Raw genomic sequence first — 24987 nt, forward strand, 5'->3', positions numbered from 1 at the left:
ACATGTCTCATGATTCCTGTGAAGAAGTAAAGCATGCCTACAAGAAATCCCAGTGGGACTGGAGGCAAGTCAAAGAACTGAGGAAGACCTGGGACAGGAAGCTCAGAAGTGATGTGGAAGAGTTGGAGATCTGTGACAAATGACAGACTTATCTCAGACAAGGCAAGGAAGTGCCTTTAACAGTAACTTTGAGGTCTCTCTGGCTCTGGTCCTATCTCATGACAGGTAAGATTTCTCCATTATGAGCATGATGGAGAAATGAGTTTCTGCAAACTAGACTTCTAGTTTACTCACATTCCCCTTGACTGTAACACAGTTTGCAGGTACCACAGAGTACCACAAATTACTGCAAACAGCCTGACTTATTCTGGCTCTGCTTTAGTTCTACCAACTGAAATGCCAGAAAGAAACTGACTGAAAAAAAACCCAAAACCAACAAAATCAAAACATAGCATGAAATGGTGAGTGAAAAAGAGTGAAATAATATCTTAAAGAAATGTCATTTTTTCCCCAGTATCCACTCTGAACTGATTTCAAGATCACTTTTAACACAGAGAATACTCCATCCAGCATCTGAAATCAAAACCACAAACACAGATAAGGAGCTCAAAATGCCTATTTTCATTCAGAAACCTCCAACAGCTTTTGAAACAAAGACATCAAATGATAAAAAGGTGGAATAAGTGCAGCAAAGCAGCAGCATTGACAAGAAAAGAATACCATCTTACCTAGAGAGATAAGGACAAACTAGTGAAAAAGCATATAAATTTACATCAACCTACTTGTTTCCTTTTAGAGGTTTACCTGTCAAATCAATATACTAATAGGAAACCTATTCCAGAAGTAGTTCTCAAGAGAAAAAAAGTGTTCATTGAGATAAGAACAATCTTTCTGCTCTGTTGGTGTGTAGTATCATGTGCACTGAGACCAATATCATCCCAGGCAGGCCAAGCAATCGTGTTTTAAAAAAAAAAATAAATTACATATATAGCTACTGCGTAGCTGGAAAAAATCCATGTATATGTCTACGCAGAACTGGAAAATATATAATAATTGAAGAAAAAATATCCAAAACAACAAAGTTCAGTTCATAACCACATGTTACAGCATGCCCTCCCAGAATACTCATCTGACATGAACAACTATTGCCATTTACCGTGATATTATAGTTTAATAACCACAGGACTGTCTCACTAAGATAAATCCTTGGAACCTTCCGATCTTTCAGCTGCTGGTAATTCTAAGAAATGATGGAGCAACTTTACAAAATCCAGTTTCTTATACAGCGTCCTTAAGCTTATACAGGATGTTTAGCAGTTCAAGATATTTTGCTTTGTAAATAATTTGTCCCTGTGTTAAGATGAAGGAAAGAATCATGTATCTATATTCTTGATAGTAAGTTTTTAGTATTTGGCTTAGGGTATTTTATTGGCTTAGGTGGTCTGGATTCAAACAGAAATAAGGTTGCTCTGAAACTGATAAATGGTATTGTTCATCTAGTGATGACTTTAAAATTTTCTGTAATTATTTAAAAAAAAAAGAGAGAGACTACTTACAATACCCCTTCTAAGGAAAAAACTTTCAGTAAGGAGTTGTGCTATGACTGATGCTGTGACATACTCCAATAAAATTCTCTAAGAGACTACTGCGTTATTATAGATGGCAACCTAGACTACAGACTGCAATGAAAAAGAATATTAAAAGTCATAAAGTTAAGCTGCTACTTCATATTACCTTAAGATGGGACTTGCAGTCATAAGTTAAGTCAAGCATGTTCCAAACTGCAGGCAAAGTGTGATGGATTTTGTTTTACACAGATATATGATTTCGCCCTCCACTAAATGAGGAAATTAACCTATTGAATCCTATAGTCTTCATCTCCTGATCATTACCTTAGATTATTATGACAGACGTACTAAACTCAGAGAATAACTTCGAAGGATTCCAGGTTCACCTGAGAGGTTAGAAAAGGGATTATTTTTCTGTGTTCTTCCCCAGTATGGAAGCAGATTATTTTATGGAAAAGAAGATAGTGCAGTTTGTCAAGATGTTCCATAGGACATAATCAAGGAAGGCTATATGCTTCCTGAGGTGTCTGTTCTCAGTGCATAACCCTTCAAGGATCCAAGCAGGCAAGCTTTCTTTCCTCTAAGGCAGAGGTTCTGAAGTAAAGTGAAATGACACCGGAGTAGAGAACCAAGTATTAGCCTCTCTGTGCATCACTGACTTTGCCTGTAAATAGGAACTGGCAAATTGTTTACGCCTCTTAGGATAAAGCAATATTAAAAGAAAAAATAATGTGTGCAGTTATGTGAAGTTTGCCTGTAAAGCATGCATAGCTATACCTCTCAAAGATCAAGCAAATGGAAGTAAAAATCTGCCTGCTGTGACACATTTTCATGAATTCTGTCACAAGTCATATACTTACAAGCAAGGTAGTCAGAAAGAAAAGGAAAGCTGTGTGAATGTAAGGGGGGAAAAAAACTATAGAGAAAGACAAATTGAAAAGAAAAAAGTGAATAGGTGGGGAATTCTGAGAAAGAGAAACACAGACATCCAGTTTGGCTTCAGATACAAAGGCAGCTTTCTAACATCCTAACACATGGTTTCCTAGCAAATACAATGTTAGCATAGCCACATTTCCATTTCCAGACAAGACATTCAGTCATGGAAATTATGAAAAAAGACAAATAAAAATTGCCTCAAATCCAATAGACATGTAAGTTAATGACAATTAATTTTTAAGTCATCCTAAGTAAAATTATTATTCTGAAAGAAGATACCCATCAAGGACTCCATTAAATTGACAGAACTATGTTAAGGATATTGATTTTAGCTGGAAAAGTACTTGTAAGAGAAGAAGGGGAGTAGAAAGATTTTTTTTGTAAATAATTTTATCTATGGTTTTCAGTCCTACTCTAAATAGGCTGAATGCTGGATTTGAGAACAATTGCTTTAGACTGTTTTACAGTAACAGCTGTGATTGTTAAAATAGCTACAGACATTATGCATTAGATCTTCCTGTGAAAGAATGACCAGGGATCCACCGACTTTGAATCTTTGCTGATTTACACCAAGTACACACTGGACAGCGTTGGTCACATGGGAAAGGAGATGGGAGGAGAAAGGAGGGAAAATAAATTATTTTTATTTCCATTTAATAAAATTTGGCCTACAGGCTTTATGTGACTCAGTACGGAACATCTGGAATTGATCATAGGATCACAAACTGGAAAACAGTCATCTGGCTTCTAGAAATAAACACATTCAGTTCCTCTTCCAGAACTTTATTTTTTTAATGATAAACTGCAACAGCCATTTTAAGTCTTTTTAATACTTGTAGCCACAGTATTTTTAACTTTTTAGTACATTTCAGCGCAGCATCAGACAACTGTTAAATTTCATTTAAGCCTGGACTGGCAGTAGCATTTGGGATTGTCCTCCACACACACTCACACACAATTAACTCACTACTATTTTGCTTCAAAATTTATGAAACAATGGTAGTCTTGCAACTTCAATTTTTATTAGTTCCATTCCTCACAAGCATCATGGGAGCAGCACAATATATAATGCAAGATGCAGCACTGATGAACTACATTGACCGGCGTTTCCTATCTTTAGAGGTATGTGCTAGCTGTATCATTCTGTAATACTGCCTAACTGCAAAGAGGTTTGAAAATGTAAGAATTTTTTTCTGTGTATGTGAATACAGAACAGCTTGTATGATAAACAACATCAGGAAGATAAATATTGAGCTTCTTCAAATAAATAAGTAGAACTGTAGCTAAACCTTTAACTATAATGATTCCTAATTGCCACATCGTTATTTAATGCAGGATATAATTTCATAATATTTTTAGTCTGTTATCACTTGTATTTTTTATGACATCAGTAAATTTAGCTAAATATGCACATGTTTATAAGACTGTTGCAGTCCACCTTAGGGAGTAATATAACCATATTGCCACCAGTAGAAGTATTAATAAGGAGATAGAAATTTATTAGGTATTTTTCCTATATAGAAATGAATCTACCTGGAAAAGTAGTTTAAGACATCTTTGTGTAAATAGCAGTGTATCTGCATTTTAACTAGGAGTTGAAATAACCCCATTACAGTATCTGTTTTCAATTAATTGTATAAAAGTACCAGTACCTGCTTCTTTTTCTGCAGTAAAAAACAATGCAAATACCTTTTCAGTATTGATATGCTGTAATCATATATAGTATATCTTAAATCATCAATATATCCTTGGCTCATGACTTGCATTGGCTGACTTTCAGAGAAGTTTAACTTGCTTGATCTTGCATTCCCTTTTTGTACGAAACTCTCACTTGTTCACAACACAGAAAGAACTGAAGGATTAGCCTCGTATTCTGTTCCCATTGTGTAGACCAAGATTTAAATTTTCTTAGCCTTATAGGAAAAAGTTCACATGGTAATTTCCATTTATCTGGCACCCATTAAAAAAGATGCAATTCCACCTGTGACACTTGGTGTAAGGGGCACTAAACAAACAACAGGGAAAAGGGTGAGGCAGATACTGAAAAGAACACTTGAAAACACTTAAAATAAAGGTTTTATAGAAAATAATTACACAGCTTCCTGGGGACTTAAGGTCACATATAAATTGGGGGGGAAGGCCACACATAAAAACCTTGCAAAACAAACCAACAAACCTCCACCATCAAGTTTACACGGAACACATGCATACTGCACTAATTATTCAGTAAACTCAGGCACCCCCTAGTCAAACACCATCTTAAAATAAAACACCTTTAATCTATGCTCAAAGCACCAAATCAGAACACCCAATCTAGCAGTTGATAGATCACAATTGTGTGTTTGGGCTTAAATATTGGCTTGGTTTCCTCATCCTACCAAAGCAGCAGTTGGGTTTCTTTGTATGATCTTTACAGAAATGGCTGCATTACACATAGAAATTGCTTTTCCCACCTTTAAAAGAGTTAATAATTTGAATCTAGGTATAAAGAAACATCTGTTTGTTTGTTGGTTTGGTTTTTTTTTAATACAGCCAACAATTTGACCGAAAAACCACCTTCTCAAACACAGGATATATTTCCATTATTCATTTTAAATGGATAAAAAATAGCCACACTAGATACTGTCTTGGTCAGAAGAGGTGTATTTATGTGAAATGTTCACATTTGTAGATTTCCTGCAGAAAAAAATTTGGGACAGCTTTACCAATGATCCTACAGGAGGAGTTCTGAAAGGTTTCTGGAAAACAAGTAATCAGAGATCACGTGCCCTTAAGTATCTCTGGCTGCTTCCACCAGAGCACTTTCCCCTCTTTAGGAGCAAAACAAAGCATCTGGTTGTCAGTAATTACATCAAGAAAAAAATCGTGTATTTTAGTCCAGAACTGTGAATGCTAGTGCCAGTCTCATATGTCCTCTTCACATAGATATACAGCAACAGATTATCAGTCTAAAACAGATGGGGGGCAGGGGGACCAGGAAGGAGAGAACAGTACAGTTTAAGGTAATCGTGAATGAGCTTGTAATCTATACAGAATATACACATATATCCCTGTATTTTCTTCCTGTGTTCTAACTCAAGAAGGGGCTGGAAAAATGCAACCAAGACATACTGGAATACGTGGAAGAATTCCGAGACTTTTCAAAGATGGCACTGTCACGCCTGGCAGGACTGAACAATTATAAGGCTGAGATTAAAAGTGAAGTAGAGAATTTGCTAAGAAGAATTGAACGAGCACAAAGGGACATTGACTATTTTGGATCTGTCACAGATTCTAATACATGTGTAGAAGTACATGAAGACCTGGTGAAACAGCAGCTATTTGAAGAAGCAGAAGAAAAAAAGAAACTTAAACTCATGCTTAATGCAAGTAAGAACAGTTTACTTTTCAGAACTTTGATGTGAACAAGCCATCCCCTAGCCAATGCATGCATGCTGACATAGGGATAACAGATTTTCACAAGTTATGTGAATGCCACATATAATTGCATGTTTTGGCTGTGTAAATACCAGACTTACAAAACCCAAACCAAACCAAACAAAAAAACCCTACAAAACAGGTATAGGAGAGGAAGGGAAGAAAGTATAATGCAAACATTTATTTTGCAGAAACTCTATTGCCTATCAAATTGATTCTTTGGAAGCTGCTTATTATTGTAATATAGAAAGCCTCTGAAGGTGTGCTCTTCCAAAGTCCCAGAAAAAATGTCAGTGCATTTCTGAGTATTGCAGCTGTACCAAGGAATTAATGGTGGTCTTTGTTTTTTGCAGTGGGCAAGGGTCAAAACCTCAACTCAAAAGTGAACTCAGGAGTTAATAAAAGTCTTAATTCATTCCTACAATTTGCATCTGCTTTGCTGTCCTCCTCTGTTTTTCTTTCTCTCCCTCTCCCCTCCATGTACTTTTTCAAGGGAGCATATTGGCTTAGCTGCAAGCAAATCTCAGTTCTGATTTGAAAATTACATGTTAAGGTACCTACTATGAAGGATATATACACAATCTATACTTTTTTAAAACAACTTAAGTTTTGTAAGTATCTTTCTTAAGGTAAAGCTGAGTTATAGATGTAAATTACATATTGCAGGTATATTTGAAATAACATGGTTCCTTTTCATTCAAAATTAGTAAGAAATGAAAACTAAACAATAAGAAATATAAACTGACATTTTTTAAAAAGCCAGGTGAAAGATCTTTAGCATCATCAATTACACAATTCCACTAACTTCAACGGAATTAGACTGATTTAATTTTACAAATAAGTTTGCAATTAGTTTCTTGAACTTTTCCAGCAAGAGTATTAAGGCAGATGGTAACAGAAGCAATCACCTATTCTGTTTCTAAACTCTAATCCTACACCACCATCTCTGAATATCAAGATTTCTTTTTCTTCATACATAGATTTTTTAAACCTTAGGCATTTTTTTCTGAGAGGCAGAAAAATTCAAAGATTTTTAAACTGACTGTGGTAAGGACACTTCGAAAGTTGTACCTTTCTCAGAGTTTCAGATGGGAAAAAATTACTTTCCATTTTCCCTTGTTAGGAATTATTACTTCAAATTTTATTGCAGCAGTTTGTAACAACCTCACTTCAGTCAATACTAGTCAGATACTTTTCCCATTGAAGTCGATAGCAAAACTAATCCCTGTGTAGATTTTACAGCACTTCGAAAAGACAGCAAGACCCTCAACTCTAGCAAATAGCAGCTCTGCTTCTATGCTATCATATGTTAACCAGAAGTTATGATTATATTGCCTGAGTCAATCTGAAACTCTAGCCAAAAAATGCTTTTTTTAAGTCCAGCTTTGTTACTGGTTTTGGTTCAAGTTCACAAAGACTTGAAAAAAACAAGTAGAATCACCTTTTTTACATGCAGTAAATGATAGAATCATAGAATCATTTAGGCTTGAAAAGACCTTTAAACTAGATCATCGAGTCCAACCTTTAACCCAGGATTGCCAAGTCCATCACTATACTGTGACCCTAAGCATCACATCTACATTTTTTTTAAACACCTCCAGGGATAGTAATTTCAACACCTCCCTGGGCAGCCTATTCCAATGCTTGATACCTCATCTTACTTTGGGTGGGAAACAGGAAATTATCTTTACATATATTGGGGTATGATAAGAAACAGTGGGCTTTGAAGGTATCATTGTGGAGAATGTGGAAAAAATTTGGTAAACTTTTTGCTCACTGTGAATGTCTCAGTTTCTCAGTCTTCCTTCAAACTGTTATGAAAACCCAGGAGAGTTAAAAATCTTCTCTCAAGAAGAAAGATGCCATTCATAGATTTCAGATAGTAACCTAGTTATTTCTATCGCAGAGCAAGATATTGCTAAGGCTGGCTAGCTATTTTGATTCAAAGGTTTTAAGTTTTTAGAATCTATCTAATCAACAATCATTATTTTTGGGAAAGCTATTGTGCTTGCTCAGGGAAGGTGCATCCAGAATGAGAACTTCTAAGAAAAAAATCCATGCTGTAGCAGCACTATCTAAATGCTTTGGTTAGAGGGTATCAGTACACAGAAATGACATAAAAGTTGCTTTCTACAGGCAACTGGAAACTTGCCACTGACTTCAATAGGTTCATATCAGGCCAAATAGGGAGGCTGGTTTTGCTTTCTCCATTTCATCTACTGCCAGAACTTCCTGCCTTAGGGCTTTGTTTGTTCTGTTTACTAAAATGGCTCCACTTCACTGAAGGCAATTCTTTAAGTTTCAAATAGTGTCTGTTGTAATTTATGAGTGCCTTTGGTAATCAAGCTTGATAATATGCTTTGCAGTAGTTTCCCCTGGAAAGGATGGTATTTGATAGAGATCTTGGCATCTAAATGCCTGATTCTTCACAAACTTGGTGCTTTTTGGTCTTATCCATCTGTGCAAAGTGCATACAATATGAATTTAAGCCAAAAGTATAACTCGCTCTCCGCTGGTGCCAGTTTTATCCCTACAGTGAAGTAAATAACCAGGTAATTTCACCAGCCATGCTTCTAGCATAAGAATTGATAACACAGACATCATACCAGTTCATTAAAAGACCACTTTAATGTATGGGAATTCCTGATTCTGTGATCTATATATTTGTTCTTTGTGCTGCAGGTATTGGGAAGGGGAATGGGAAGATAACTCAGTGTTTTGGCTTTCTATAATGATGTTCTAATTTTATTAATCTTCTTATTACAAATGCAAATAAAAAGAGGCTAACAGAGGATAAAAGAATTTCTGAAACAAAAATACTATACACATGGCATATAAGGAAAATGGATATTAATTTGTATGACTTCAATAAGAAATAAATTTGGTTATTTTATTGTGCTGGTCTAAAACAGAAGCCACTTCTCTGAAGTAAAAACTACAACCCTGTAAAAGAACTGACAAGAACAACCACAGAATCTCTAACTGTGCTCTTGCTCTCCTCTCAGGTACACAAACAGAATCCCTTTTGGATAACACTGGCCTAATAGAGCAGAAAAGAACACACTATGTGTAACTGAAGATACTTAGTTTCCTTAGCAGGAGATGCTGGATATATCATATAAAATCAGATTCAACACTACTTACCATAGCCATGCTGCTGACACCTTTACTGATACATTGACCCTGGCCTTATAGTTGGATTAAAAAGAAACTAAGTAATTAAAAAAAAAAAGAAAATTAAAACTTTCACAGATATTCTAATTATTTTTTTTTCTTCGGGTGTTTTCTTGCAGGTTGTGACCACATGCTTGCAGGTATTAAGTCCCTAAAGATAGTTAAGAAGACTGGAGATAAGCATGGCTCTTGGATGAAAGATCCTGGCAAAAAGCATACAAAGATTTATTTATTAAATGGTTCTGTAAATAATGTTATTTTTGAATTTGCAAATATCATGACATTCATGGAAAGCAATCACACACTAAAAGCTCGCAAAGTCACCTTGCCATTTCCCTGGGAAGGAACTGGCCACATCATATATCAGGGTTTCCTGTTCTATCACAGATATGGCTCCTTAAATGAGATAATTAAATTCAATATTCAGAAAAGAAATATAATTGACAAAATGCTGCTGCCAGGGGCTGGAAGGATTCCTGCCTATCAGCTTTCTCCATCTACAAAAATAGATCTTGCCATTGATGAGCAAGGGCTCTGGGCAATCCATGCAGAACCAGAGACTGGAGGAAACATCGTAATTACTAAAATCAACCACATAACCATGGCAGTAGAGCACACTTGGGACACATCATGCAACAGCAAGGATGCCGAAGCAGCTTTCATGGCATGCAACACACTCTATGTTGTCTACAACTATCCTAGTGGAGGCACTTCTCGCATTCAATGTGTTTATGATGTTTTGGGTGCTGTAAATACTCATGAAATCCCAGTATTGCATTTTCCAAAACGTCAGGGTAGCCATTCCACTATACATTACAATCCTAAAGAAAAGCAACTCCTTGCTTGGGGTGATGGATCCCAGATCATTTACAAGCTACACACAAAGCAGAAAGTTTAGCAGCTTTTCAAATACACTTAAAAGCTAGTAGTAAAATGTCAATATGATCATTGAAGTGTATTAAAATTACATTATTCCCATCTGTTACAACTTTCATCTATTTTACATAAATTTAGGCTTACACACCCCAGTGATCTTAAACTAATGTCCAATTAAGAATATGTAAAGACTCCATTAATATGAATTACATGATGACTAAATACCACACGTGTACACCCCCCCACACACAAACACAAATTAGTCTTAAAGATTACGGTGAATTAAAAAAAAATATATCCATCTTTGACGTTCTCTTCCTATCAAAACTATGTATTCTGCTTCAGTGCCATGGAAATCAAATCAGAAGTCCTTACTGTCCAATACACATCATCTGACAACCTTCACTACACTGAAGCTCACTGTAGGAAGCCTTCTTGTAAGCACTATAGAATCACATACCTCCAGAGAAATTATCTATAAAGTTTTAACAGGAGAGATTTATCATATCACAAAACATGAGTATACATCCTCACAAACATGGTTTATTTTTAACATACACTTCTTATACATTACATCAAGGCTATTCCTAATCAATGAACTTCTAGAGTGTTTCCATGAAATTTCTGCATTTTTGTTATCCATATAGCTGTACAGTCCAATTTTGATCCTGCCAATACACTAGCTGCAGCTAAATATTCAATTTCATCAGCTTCAATTTGCCACTTTTCAATTTTTTTCACTGTATCACTGCTTGTGTGTCAGAATAAATGTTCCTAGATGATCTGTTCTGTAACATACACTATTTTTGAATGTTTTACATACCACTCTGTTTCCTTTCTTATTAGTCTTCTTTCAGTATCTAGTTGTAAGGCATTTTCTCAATACTTCAAATTATTTCTATTGCTCATAGTGGGTTCTTTCTCATACTATCCTCCAACTCCAGCAAAATACTTGTACAGAAAAGGTAGCCCTGATGAGCACAATAGTATAAACGAGGGCATGCCACTGGTCAGTCGTGGTTTTGAGAGTACGACATAAACTCCAATACAAAAGTATTTTTGTTTCAAAAGTATTTTAAAAATCCAAACAAACTCTAGACATTTTTACTTGTGAAATAAAGGTACTGGCTGTAGTTTTTGGATTTTAATGACAGCTGTATTTCAGTTCAATAACAACAACAACCACCCCAATAAAAAATGGTGCTTGAAAAGCAGTCCTCGGCTGATTTTACAGAAAGCTCATTTTGTTCTTTACACTGAAAGAGCTGTTGTTCTGTTTAAAAATAGCTTCAACAGAACAGCCAAACATCAGGGAATGATTTCAAAAAGGAGTTCCAGTAAACAACTAAGAGTGTATGGACTACTGAGTTGCAACAGTGCTACTCTGCTTTTAGGAAAAGAAACTACATTGTTCTAAGCAGCCTTAATGACTATAGCACTTAATTCTGTGTTACAGAAGCCATAGGAAGCACAGTTAAAGACATCCGCAGGCTGAAAGTAAGGTGGGCTGGCACTAAACTCCTGTGTGACCATGGGTCTAAAGGCACATTCAGCTATTTGGCCTTTTATTCCTCATGTGTAAAATTACAAACACAGAAATACAAAATGGTATTAGTCACCTTTGGAATGCTTTGAGATCTTTTACTGCAAAAGAATGTGTAGTTTTATTTACTTAAGAAATAAAGGCTTTTGATGTAAATATGGGTTGAGTCTGCTCTTTAGAAAAGGCATTCTTGCAATATGCTACAGGCCACACTATTACACAACAGAGAAAGCCCATGTTATTCTGTACAGAGATTTCAATGAGCAATCCTCAAAAGTTCAGGCAGGGTCCTCTCTGAACCTTGCTGCTCTGGAAATCCAAACTTCATATTTAATTAAAGGTACTGCCTACTTTTGATAAAAGGAGAAGTGTTTGTATGGATGAACTTGACTAGATTATTTCATATTGTACAAAATGCAAAAGAAATTCAAACAAGAAAATAGAATAACAAAGTTATCACAAATCTCAAAATTGGGGCTCAGTTATAAGGAGGGGCAAATTTTCAAGTCTTCTCCTTTCAAAAATGTATATGAACAATCAAACCATTTGAAATGCTGGAATTCCCAGATGTTAATCTGATATTGATTTGTTGGAAAATGGGCTGTGGGTTGAGGGAGCATATGAATATTGTGGATTGTAGTGACAACAGTTTCTGAGGCTTACAGCAGCAACGGCACAGTTGAGAAAGAGTCATGTGAATATGGTCTGTTCTGCTATCAGTTAACATTCAGGTAAGAGAAAGAAGGCATAATTTCTCCTTCACCTTCCTGATAATTTTATAAATGTATACAGATTTGATTAATTTTCATGACTGGCAGCACAGAAACAGATATTTTTGAGAAAGTCAGAAGAGACATTTACTTAACTCTGGGATGAAAAAAGGCAAAAACAAGGGCTGTTTGGTCAGAATCAGAAAGAATCACAAATATCTGAGCGGAATAATCTGCTCCAAGATACCAGTCTCCAAAAAGAAAGCACAAAGTACTGCTGGCAATGCCATAGTAAGCCATGACAAGACTGCATGAAACAGGGCATTGACTTCCAGTTCAGTCCAAGTCAAATTGGTTGTTACTATGGGAATGAAATAGGTACAAGGAGATGAACGGAGAGAAGTCTTCATTGAGAACAAAAAACACACGAGTGACAGTTTATGACCTCTACTTTTACCATCTAGATAACATCTACTGCTGTCCCTATTACTCCAGTACTTTCATGCTGCACTTTCTCCATGTGTCTGTTTCATCTGAATCACTGGCTTTTTGCATCTTCTGTGCTGCATTTTCATTTTCAGACTCTACAGACAGGTCCTCTTGGGTTGACTCTTCTGCTTTGCTGCAGCTTTCGGAGTGGAATCCAGTGCTCTCCACTATGCCAGCAGGACTGTCATCCTTGCAAGAGCAGCAGCACTCCTCAGTGCTTTGGCTGTAATAAAGGTCCCTTTCCACTGATGCCAGTTACCTCATCCTTTTCTTGCATTAAATCATGACAGCCCCTTCCCCCACTGAGATCAGATATCAAGGTTTCATTGCACAGATACTCCTCATCTTCGACACCTGCCACTCTTTCTGCCAGCTCTTCTGAAGAGAGCTGGCTCAGGTCAGGATAATCTACATGGACTGTGTCCCATTTGCACTTAAAGGAATTGGGATTATCATGGACTGGAGGGTTTTCAGCCCTCTCTGATTTACTGACACCCGTACGATAAATTTAAGCTTTCTGACAACAGTGTGCTTTCTTTTCTGGACTTTGTGGATGCCAAGGATCTGTGGACTGTGTGCTATAAGCAACTGCTTTACTAGTATAGGGGAATTTGATGCTGGGAGCATGGTGTCAATTATGCCAGTATAACTAGGTTTATTTTTACAGTGCCCATCAGAGATATGCTTCTTTCTCAGAAAATAATCTTCCTTTCTCTTTTTCTTCTTCCTTTCTATCTGCCTGGATCTGGCGGATGAGAGCCCCTCAGCATTCATGCAAGCAGCCACCACATAAGAAAAACACATGTTTATTACAGACGGGTTTATCACTAAGCAATGCAACTATTACATGCTTACTGTGATCCTGCTATGTAACAGTGCATGTTTTTCCCCGTGTGCTGTTTCCCAGCCTGTATGCTTGTCAGCAGTCACAGGACACTGCTGCAAAGACATGCATGGAAACTTAGGAAAGAAACTGCAGAACCAAAACCATTGAGACAGCTCTTCTAATACTGAAGAAATAGCTCCTCCTGAAGGCAAAAATCGGGATCTGTGGCTCTTTATTTGAACTTTACATGGGTTTGCATTGCATATGATAATACTTTTTTATTATACGTGCACTATATTGAACCCTAAGCCCAGAAAAAGGAATATAAAATCCAAGAAGTGCAGTTACAGAAAACCAACCAAACATACATACAGCTTCCATTTCCAGATGTGGAGGAACTCTAGCATATAGGCAAGGCAGTAGTATGTGTTGGGGAATGACAATAGGGAGTTTTCTTGCTGGAGAATTGGCACACTGCTTGGCATCGCTTACAGTGAGTAATGCATTTCAGTATTAAATAATTGACTACGATGGTCACTGCTTATGTTGCATTATATTGGTAAGAACTCTGCCCATACCATTTGTTTCTTCCCTAAGCAGCTTTATTTCTGTGCAGATTTCTTCATGATGACAGTTTCACCATTTATTTCTATTCAAGGTCTAATCCAAAGCCTGCTGGCATAACTAAAAGATTCTAATTTCTGTTGTGCCTCATAATTCCACACTTACATATCTCTAGAAGAATCCTAATGTTTTGTTTTCTGTCTGTTTAAAAGTGGGCTTATTTGGACCTCAGAAATTGGGCAGTATTGGCATCAATACTTCAGAAAGTGGATTTGGAAGGAAGGCCAGATTTGTTTTTATGTACATCCCATAAAGGGTTGTTCACACTAAAAGGGGCATCAAAATGTCTATAAGTTGAAGATGTTGATCTTTTCTATTAAACATGCCATAAAATTCTATGATGTCATTACTGCAACTGCCGAGGGCATTTAGAAAAACAAAATGTTGCTAATAGTTGCCCATTTTTAAGGGATAATACTGAATAAATGACCCTGCACAAGAAAGCAAATCACACAGGGAATTTCCCTAAGGAACAAGGTCTATAAGAAAGAAACCTCTTACAAGGGGTTACTGTGAAACACATTAGAAAAAAAAAAATATTGGAGCTTTGTTAATTTTCTTAGAATCTTAAAAGCATAAAATTATTTTCTTGTAATTGAAACTAACAGTTCATTTAAAACAAAAAAAACTTGTACTTAGTGACATGAAAATAAGATCATCTGGAGGTTGTATACAAACTATAAAGGGGGTGCACATACATGCACAGTATGGCAGGATTCTCAGTATTAGAAGCGAGTTTAATTTATGACTTTCCCAACATTTTCCAATGTTATATGTGTAAATATATGTGCTGCACACACACATAGACATACGCATAGTCTGAAAAAAAATGGTGATATGCAGTGAGCACTGTGTTCTTTCCTGCTGTCCACACTGACAGCATAAACCATTATATTAATTTGTCTTTGAGTTAATTATTGTAAAATATGCCTATTCTGTTATTTGAAACCCCTTTTAAAATAATTTTGAACATGTAAAATCTTTGTGGAAAAGGTTAAAAAAAATAGTTCTTAAATGCTTTCTTTGTGTCTATATTTATTACAGATAACCATCTGCTTTTCCTTCTTCCTTTGAGCTGACTTTTCAGTGGTATTGATCCATGCAGTGAGTCAATCCCTACCCCATGATTACAAGACTGGGGCTTTTGTTTCTCCTTTTTGAATGGCTTCTTAAGAGTAGGGGAACAAGGGAAAAAACTATCTGTGGAGGATGTTTTGTGATTTGAAATGCCTTAGAAGTATCTCAAAAAGTAAATACTTCTGGAGGTGGTTAATTTTTGAGAGTTCCTAGTTGACACCGAATTGTTTTTTTATTTCCCTGTACTGCCTTCATCAAACTAATGACTGTCTGAAAGATCCAGTGTTTGGGAACAGCTGTAGGAATACCCGTTTTAGAATGTGTTGGAACTCTATCTGCCTGTAAAGAAATTTTTTTTGTTTCTGACTTGTTTATTTAAACTTCTTTCTATAAGTAGAAAATGTAGGTGAGAAAATACAGGTGCTACACAGATGTATCTGTCCCCGTAAAATGAAAAAGCAGTTTAGTTAGGGTTGTTTTTTTATTCTCAGAGTAAATAACTTCTAATTCGTCTGTTTTCCTTTGTTAAATAAGCCAATGATATCCCACAGAATTTGAGTATGTTATGGTCTACATTTCCTTTAAATTATATGGTGTTTAAAAAGTGGAAAATACCAAAATCGACAAAACGTCTTAATCTTGAGAGCTAATATTTAACCAGCCATGTTTTTTCCATAATGCTTGTAATATGTTATGTATGTTTGTACACAAGATTGTCTTGGCCTGTTTCAAGTAGTCAGGCATCTCATTTTTGTTCAGACCTATAGGGAGTTGTAGGTAAACCTACAAGAATGTGCTTTTACAAAGTATATTTTTTTTAATAAATTCTTTGGTATTCTGGAGTAAATGTATTTACTTACCGGTACATGCAATGGCTGATTTTTGTATTTTCACAGGTTTTACATTGTGTATGTCATAGAGGTTCCAGTGTTAGCCAATATAGAAATTGTGCAGATATATTAAATCTAATTTGTTTGAATCAACTATGTCTTTCCTTACCCAAGGCCAGAAATACCTACACACAGTAGGGAGGTTATTTAACATAAGGAGTTTCCAGCACTACTTAAACTGTATTTTTACCTTCAATGCCAATATGAATTCAAAACAAAAAACACAGCCGCAGAAAGTTATACTATCAGTCATGACTTTACCATATGAGTAGTCATTTTCAGCCTGTAAGTTCTCAAACTGTGAGCTCAAAGACTTGAAATCTGTACATACTGTAGAAATACTTCTCTTACCCACTTTCATGAAGAGGACAGTGAGATTCCTAATGACACAAGCTGAGCACAGGCCCAATTGTTTGCTGCCTTAGGTCCCTACCGTCCAACCACCATGTCCAGTTCCTGCTACCTCAGTGCTGTTTTCTGTGAGCCAAACCAACTCTTTCCAGTTCTAGCTGTTGTTAAGGACTGAATTTTTGGCCTATTCATTTCTACCAAAATTAGTTTGGAAAACCATCAAAAATCCTGGGATGTAATTCAGTAAGGACAACAGCAAAGGACTACAGTTAGGCAGGAATGATCAACCGCACAACTACAAAAAAATCCAAGCTTGAAATATGTAAAAAGCTACTGGAAAGCCAAAGAGAAGCAACTGTCCTCCACATCTCTGATGGACAGAAATAATTCAAAATGCAGTCAGGTTAGACATCAGAAAATTCTCTGACTACAAGGCTAGTAAACATTGGCAAGACCTTTTTATCTCAGAAACTCTCAGTGACAGGAGACTCACAATTTCTTTTGTCGGGAACAATACAGGTTTTAGTAATCTTGCATTTTGACAGGTCACCACAGTAGATGACAGATCACAACAGTAGTTAGCAGCAGAGGAGGACTGGCCTCTGGGCACTATCTAAGCCATCCTGGGAAGTTAACTGAGAAAAATGAACATATTGTCAGGTGCCTATTTGTTTTCAAGGAATCTGTTCCCCTCCTGAAAACTGATGAAGCTCCAAAGATGAGAAAAATCACTTGACTGGACCAGCTTTTCTATATTTGTACATGGAACAGTCTGTGTGATCTAAAGTTATATTGATTTGCTCTGAAATATGTGATCGGGACAAAACCACTGAAAATAGATCATTTTATAACTCTTACCAGGATTCTCTTGTCCAGTGTTTGTGATGACGATGTTAGAAAGAATAATTTTATTAGAATGTTCAAGTAAAAATAATTTAAAGACAGCATTATTACATTAGATTGTTCTGTGACCTCAAAGTTAATAATAATTTTCTTATTCTTAGTTAGCTAGAAAAGGAAAGAATCCAACACATGAACAATTATTGCTAATGCAATGAGTTAGATCATAAACTTCTTACATGTTTATCTGTTATCCAAATATTATTTGATAATTAATCCTCTTTACGGTATTTTTGGGACCAGTACTTATTTTATATTTTGTACTTTTTTTTTCTAAATCCATGTAATGCTGGAAATTATCTGTAACCATTAACAAATACCCAGAAAGAATTAATCACTTTTGTGGGTTTTTAAATACAGTTCTATCAGAATATTTCATTTAAACAGCACATGCTTTATCAGAATATTTATTTTAAGCAACACATATGCCCAATTGCTTTCTCTTTTCAAGGCCCAGTCTTACACTGCTTGCATTGTCACTGTCTACTTACTTCAACTGAAGATTAGAAGATAAAGTGTCAATGTAGTTTCCTGTGTACTTAATAAATTTGAAATCAATACTGTCCCATGTAGACGGATGGCTCTCCCTGTAAGAGCTACAAAGATTCACTTCAGCATAAATATGCTCACACCGTATTTTTCCAAAAGCAATTTTAACATGTCTGCAAGATGCAAGCTGATTTAATGCCAGCTTTCCAGTGCCACATGTGCAGCTAGTAAAAACAACTTTGACAGAAAAGGTTTTCTTTAGAATAGGTGCAAAACATGATTTAAAGCCTTAACTCTTCTTTATATGGATCCAGAAAACTGAGGGAACCATCTGAAATCAGATATTTCAGTCCCAGAGGCAATCAGCACTGAGGCATGTGCAGAACTCATACCACTGTGGAAAATGTTGTCCTATCAAGATATCAAAATAAAATTCTATTTCAGTAATCTTTTTAGCAAAAGCAATTTTGCTGAATGCTACGAATTGCTTGTTTTCTCCCTCATTTTGGAAGCTAGTGACAACATCCAGAAAACATGCATTTCCTATTCAATTCTTTGGCCATAAAATGCAAACAAAAACTTGCAGGATTAACAATGACAGCAGTAAAGTCAAAATGTATTGCTCTAAGTTTACAGGACTTGCATATAGACAAACTGAAACAGCTTCCAGGCTGCTACCCCGCATCCTTTTCTTTTCGTGGAATTAGTATCATAAGAAAAACAATGTGTTCCCATCCTTGTTGCACATTTGATACAACTACATTCCTAGTCAATCTTACCAACAAATAATTTCTTATTAAATGTCAAATAAATATAATTAATCCCACAATTTATTAATACCATAACTTATATGATATATACTTTGAATAATTATTTTTCTGATCTAATTTGTACTGAAAACAATGGGGGGTTTACTAACCAATAAGCATAAAGGATGTACATTTTTTCTAAGTAATTTAAAATATATTGGCAATGGTCATATGTTGCAGAATGGCTGCGTGATCATGGCCATGACTCCCTTAAAGATCTTGCGACGAGCGAGGGAAAGCAAGCAGCCGACTCAATGTGAGTGATAAAGCAAGCTTCCTTATCAGCATGCCTCAGCATAGCTGCAAGGCCTGCTTCAGCTAACTTACGCTAACTTTGTTTCACAAAGATCTTTAAGGGAGTCATGGCCATGATCACACAGCCATTCTGCAACAGTCATATATTTGTATGTTTATGTTTTGACATGTACAAGTTAATATACATAAACAGGTAAAAATAAGGGCACACAACTGTACAAATATAAAACAATATGTCATTGTAGTTTTGCAGGTGAAATCATAACCCTAAAACCATCTATCTTAAGCTTATTTCATATTGCGAAACAGAGCACCTCCTTTTTCTTGAAGAGCAGATCTAATTTGTTTAAATTAAAACATTTGAGTTGTCCCCAGCAACCACCATCCAACATAAACCTTCATATGTTTATCAGACAGAGCACAGCACTGAAATCCAGGTGGTACAATTAAGTTGCAGTTGATTTTATTAGCTATGATTTTAGTCACTCCCTGTAATGGAGCTGTAAGACAAGGAAGGTGCTGCTTATCATATACTTCCAGCTAAAGCAAACTTATTGGTGAAATATTTATATTAACATGACATTTGTCTGATATTACTCACAATGTCAAATTAACTTCAACACTGTGTCCTGGTTTCAGCTGGGATAGAGATAATTTTCTTCCTAGTAGCTGGTACAGTGCTGTGGTTTGGATTTAGTATGAGAATAATGTTGATAACACACTGATGTTTCAGTTGTTGCTAAGAAGTGCTTACCCTAAGTCAAGGACTTTTCAGTTTCTCATACTCCACCAGCAAGCACAGTGCTGAGGTGACAGCACAGTGAGCCAGGTGCACAAGAAGCTGGGAGGGAGCACAGCCAGGACAGCTGGCCCGAACTAGCCAAAGATATATTCCATACCACAGAACGTCATGCTCAGCATATAAGCTGGGGGCGGTTGGCCAGAGGGGGCTGATCACTGCTCAGGGACTGGCTGGGCATCAGTCAGTAGGTGGTGAGCAATCATATTGTGCATCACTTATTTTTCTTGGGTTTTATTCCTCTCTCTCTCTTTTACCTCCCTTTTCATTACAAATAGTAGCAGTATATTTTACTGTATTTCAATTGTTAAACTGTTCTTACCTCAACTGAAGGGTTGGAGTTTACCTTTCTTCCCATTTCTCTTCCCCATCCCAGCAGGGGAAGGGGGAGTGAGTGAGTGGCTGTGTGGCACTTTGTTGCCAGCTGGTGTTAAACCACAACACACTGTAAGTATTAGCATTCATAAAAATCACATTTTAATTTCACCCTTGTTGTGTCTATGCTAAAAGAATTTGGTTGACTGTTTAGTGAGGAAATACATCATCACATGACTATCCAAGAGAAACAATAAGGAATGTTCATAAACAAGTTATGAATACGGTATGTACACAGAAATAGAATCCTTATATCTGACAATGCACAAGCAAGACAAAGGAGAAGCTAAATTAAAATCCTTATTCATTCCACTGCTTCAGGGAAACAAAAATTTAATCTGTATACAACTGTACTGAATAAAGTCAGAATTCTAGGTTCTCTATGAATGGTGAACCAGACTTTACAACAGAACAATACAGCTGTGGTTTTTAAAGGAGACTAGAAGTGTGTCTTTTTCTGAATATATCAGCTAAAAACCACAGAACGGATCTTAACGGGAGGAAAAAATAATTTAAAATACCAAAAAGTGAAACATTTCTCAGGCTGAACCTGTGTGTCACAACTCAGGCCTAGATGCAGAAAGTCACTGTCTTAAGCTACAAGTCATCATCATACCAGCAAGTTTTTGATACTAAGGTACTTCTTTTGGTTTGACATAAATTCTTATTTAGAAAAAACCCTAAGGATCATGACAATTACAAATATGCAAATAAATCTAGTTCCATAACAAGAGCAGAACATTTCTGCTAAAAAAAAAAAAATCAGCACAGGATTTTTTAGGAGACATAATCTCCTAACTATTTGTTAACATAAAAAGTCAAGGGCAGTTTGCATTAGGAAGCTGTAGAAAATAAAATAATACGTTATGATAACACACAGTAACAGATATATCTTAACTAAGTTTGAATGCATATAATAAAATTCAACTGCAAATTACCTGAAAAGGCTTGCTAACTGCCCAAGTATCACAGTGCTCATACGTAACTTTTTCTATGATAGATTCTGTTTTTCTTTGGACTAACAGAAATCATGGTAAAGCATAGGAGAAATGGTTTAAACTTTTGAACAGAGATAAGCTTATTTAGAGGCTTATATGGCTCAATCAGTGTGGAATCACTACAGGATTCAGAGGTCATCTGCAGTGAAACACAGGTTTTCTTGGGATCAACCAAATCTCCTGCAGCTGTGGCACTGTGATCAAGCTAAAAACAACCCAGGTACTTAACCTGGTTCTCTACCAGCTCCCCTCCCAATGTGTACATGAAGCCTGTACAGCATCTATCCCCAAATCATAGTCCAGTTCTTTTCCCAGAATGATACAAGTAAGGTGAGGGGAGCAGGAAGTTCATGATTTGTGAAGAATGTCTCTTGATTTCCCAAGTGGAAATGTGTATTTCAGGCAGCTCACAGTGGAGACTTTGATTTGGATTTGTTTACCTCCAACTGTGGAGATACACCCTAAGACTTTAGTTGGTGGTAAGATCCATGCATTTATAAATGTATAGACCATAAAGTACTCTAGACATGCATATCAAATTGAGTGAAAAGGGCAAGATTATTTGTTTTGTCCATACAAGAGAGAGCAGAATTTTAAAGGTGCCTGATACTATTTATAATTCCCCAGTAATACCTTCAAATTTACATAAAATCTGCTGTGAATTCTAATATTCATCATCTTATATTGACTTTCTTTCTTGATAATTAGCTTTAAATTTATAGGCAATACATTGGAAAATTACTTAGCATGTGCTGTAGGCAGGTTTTATGATGTGAGACTTCAGATCCCAGTGCCAGTTTATTAAAAAAATAAACCAACCAAAAAAACATATATCAGGAGACATTTTTCTGGTGATTTCTAAAATATAATGGAAGTAGAGTGACCAGGGTGTGGGCAGTCACCTACAAATTAGGTTTACAGCTCAAAGCCAGGGCAGAGAGAAGAGACACATTAGCCTTGGGGGGGGGGGGGGGGGGGGGGTGTGGGGTGTGGAAATAACGTTAAGAATTGCTGAAAACCTGCAGGTCTGGCAGATAGACAAAATAGGTCTTAGGTGCTAGATCAAGTTTCAGAAAACCACACAGTTTCTCTCTGAAAGCAAAGAGAGAACAGAGGAAATAAGGAAATGGCTAAAAGTCAGACTACAGAAGGAGTCAAGAAGGGCTCTTGGACCAGAAACCAGTATTGTGTAGGAACAGGCTACATGTCCCCAGAGAACCTGTAAATCTAGGAGTTTCTGTTGTATATGTCAATCACGGTCAATTAGTCATCATTTCCAAGCTATACATGCTATGGTACACACATATAGGTTATCAGCTACTTGATCCAAGAAAATCATTAGAGACAGGGAGCTGCTGATTTTTTGTGTTGGTGGTTTGGGTTTTGGGGTTGGGTTGGTTGGTGGGTTTTTTCACAACAGATCTTGATGACTGCTTGCAGGCTGACTTTTAAGATAATCTTAAAATGCATATCAGCAAAGACTCAGTTGCCCATTCTTCTTTAATCTCCACAGAAGGTAATTCATCCTCTATCAAGTCACATCTTAGCAAAGAACAGAAAACAACAGAAAGCTGATCAGTAAACAAATCAAGAGCTCAGACATGTGACCAAGTTCCTGTCTATCAGCTGAGTCACAATAACTGACCTTGCCTGCTCTGGCTAATGCAGAGGCTAGATGAAAGTGGCTTAAGCTAATCTCCACTGCCTGAGAGTTGCAACAAGTCACACACTGCAGCTGGTTTCTGCAGCTAGGCAAGCATGGAGTATTTTGTTCTATCAGACTAACTGAATCATAATACCAAACAGCATTGGCTGGAGCTGCCTACAATCTGCCTCTGAAACAAAGCTGAAGGCATGACTTACTGCATCTGTATGTTTGATTATGAGAAAAAGAACTGTGTGACAGCAACCATAACAATCACAGACAGAAGCAATCAAGTGCATTGTCTGGGGAAAAAGAGCGGACAGAGGCCCTTGTTTTCTGGCTCAAAACTTGAAGGTAAGATAACTTTCTGCTGTTACAGTCTCTCCTGTGTTTGACGGTACAGGATTTTATGTGTATTTTTTAAATAAGAAAGATCTTATTTAAAAATGTGTCTTACTTGAATCAAACTTAAACGCTGGCTAAAAGCTTTCATGAAAAGATAGTAGAAAAATGGCTATCCCTTGAGTCAAGAAACAGCTTAATAATGTCTTATGTAATTCACGATACTTCCCAGTATGTCTTTTTTCTACAGTTTCTTAATGCAATACATTTAGAGAAATGCCAAATCCCCCAGTGTTATGAGCTCAGTCTGACTGAAACAAGTCCCATGACTCAAAACTGCCTCAGTAAAGTAGATGAATAACGGCGTATATGGTACTGTATTCTCTATACATAAGCACGCAGTAACTTACAGTATAAGCTCTATTTTCCAAGCTGCACTAACAGGGCTTTTGCCTGATGGTTAGAGCAAATGCAGATATTTTAAACAGCTGTGTCTGCCTGAAAATACTGCAGCTGCCATCCATTAGCTTTTAATTTACTATGGTAGGATTGCCAACCCAAAAGTTTATAAAATGCCTCACCATATGGAGCTAGTATTTACCTGGGAGCCAATGAGCGCTCATACCTAAAACTCACAAGATCACTTGTGCCTGATTTAAACGCTGAGCACTAGATGGAGCTGTGTCCTTGTAGCACTAAGCTAAATTTAGATAGTTTACAGCTGTCTCGGGTACAATTCCAGTTACATGCAAGTAGCAAAGATCAACGGCTTGTTTAAATGTCTTTAAAAATGCTGAACAAAAGTAACTGTACGTTCCTGAAAGCCTTGTGTCCATGAAAGCTTCTGGAATATAAACAGAACACTGGGGAAAGAAACAGCTCAACAAGTGTAGTGCTTTTTGACAGAACTATCTATATGTTAGGAATTTTTTTTTTAAAAGGTGTATTTCGTCTGTCCTAGTAAAAGTTATCTGAAAAGAAGATTTTTATATCATGTGTACTGCAACAGAACATTTGATGCTCTAAACTGAGAGAGAAAAAAATAGTAAGTTCTGTTTTAGTATCAAGTAGCTGTAGCTGTCTTGCAAGATTTCAAGAAAACTTCAAGTGAAACTGTACGTAGAGACAAAATATCTTTATTTAAACTCTCGTCTTGAAGACTTAACATTAACTCCACCAAATAATGACGGGGGGGGGGGGGGGGGGGCGGGGAATATAACCATATCCTACCCATTAAAAAACGAGCATACCGCCCACGTGTGTTAAGAAAAAAACGGTTTCAAAGGATACAAGAACATTGTGCACCTTACCACAGGAAATCGGTAATGTGGCTGGCCACAAATCTCTGGTAAAGATAAGGCTTTCCTGCCTTAATAGCCATAAGCTTCTATCCAGGGAGCACAGCCATTTAGAGCCTTCACCTAAGTGTCTGTTCTGGTCCTTACCCTTTGGTGACTATGAACCATTCTGCCACGTACCTGTACAACCCAGTAACAGACCAAGCAATGCACTGTGAAAGAACCACTAACATGTGCAAGCCTAAGCACCATTCAGGCAAGCTTGCAGGATCAGGAACATGGCCTGAACTCAAATAAAGGGCTTCTTTTTGTCACATTGTCAGCGTGACCTATAATGTGACTGTGAAACGGAGGAAGAGAAACTCGGACAGCTCTCCTCAGCAATCCTTAACAAAATAAAAATATACCCTGGCCATTACATCTAGTTGAGATAAAACAGTTATAAACAGCTATAGAGCAACACGTGGGATATCACAGATAACTTTCCACTGATTTTCAAGATGGAAGAAATTAAGATGGTCAGTAAAGCAGTGTCCAGCAGCATTCTCTTTTGGGGTTCCTAACTTGGTTTTTTCATTAAGTATTTTCTGAGAAGG

The 24987-nt window shown here is 36.7% G+C and overlaps 1 protein-coding gene across 1 annotated transcript; it reads left to right on the forward strand.

Annotated features, from left to right (window-relative positions):
* Positions 1 to 3389: 3389 nt before the first annotated feature.
* On the forward strand, positions 3390 to 11664 carry OLFML1 (olfactomedin like 1). The gene is made up of 3 exons (XM_005442715.3): positions 3390 to 3626; positions 5585 to 5873; positions 9215 to 11664. The coding sequence occupies exons 1-3, from the start codon at positions 3501 to 3503 to the stop codon at positions 9991 to 9993; spliced, it is 1194 nt and encodes a 397-aa protein (XP_005442772.2). The 5' UTR covers positions 3390 to 3500; the 3' UTR covers positions 9994 to 11664.
* Positions 11665 to 24987: the final 13323 nt, after the last annotated feature.

This window comes from Falco cherrug, chromosome 10 (assembly GCF_023634085.1).
Source record: "Falco cherrug isolate bFalChe1 chromosome 10, bFalChe1.pri, whole genome shotgun sequence".
Taxonomy (NCBI): Eukaryota; Metazoa; Chordata; class Aves; order Falconiformes; family Falconidae; genus Falco; species Falco cherrug.

Coding starts and splice junctions, on each gene's coding strand:
- OLFML1 (XM_005442715.3), top strand. CDS start 3,501: ATGGTAGTCTTGCAACTTCAATTTTTATTAGTTCCATTCCTCACAAGC. Junction 3,627..5,584: donor GGCGTTTCCTATCTTTAGAG/GTATGTGCTAGC, acceptor TTCTAACTCAAG/AAGGGGCTGGAAAAATGCAA. Junction 5,874..9,214: donor TAAACTCATGCTTAATGCAA/GTAAGAACAGTT, acceptor GTTTTCTTGCAG/GTTGTGACCACATGCTTGCA.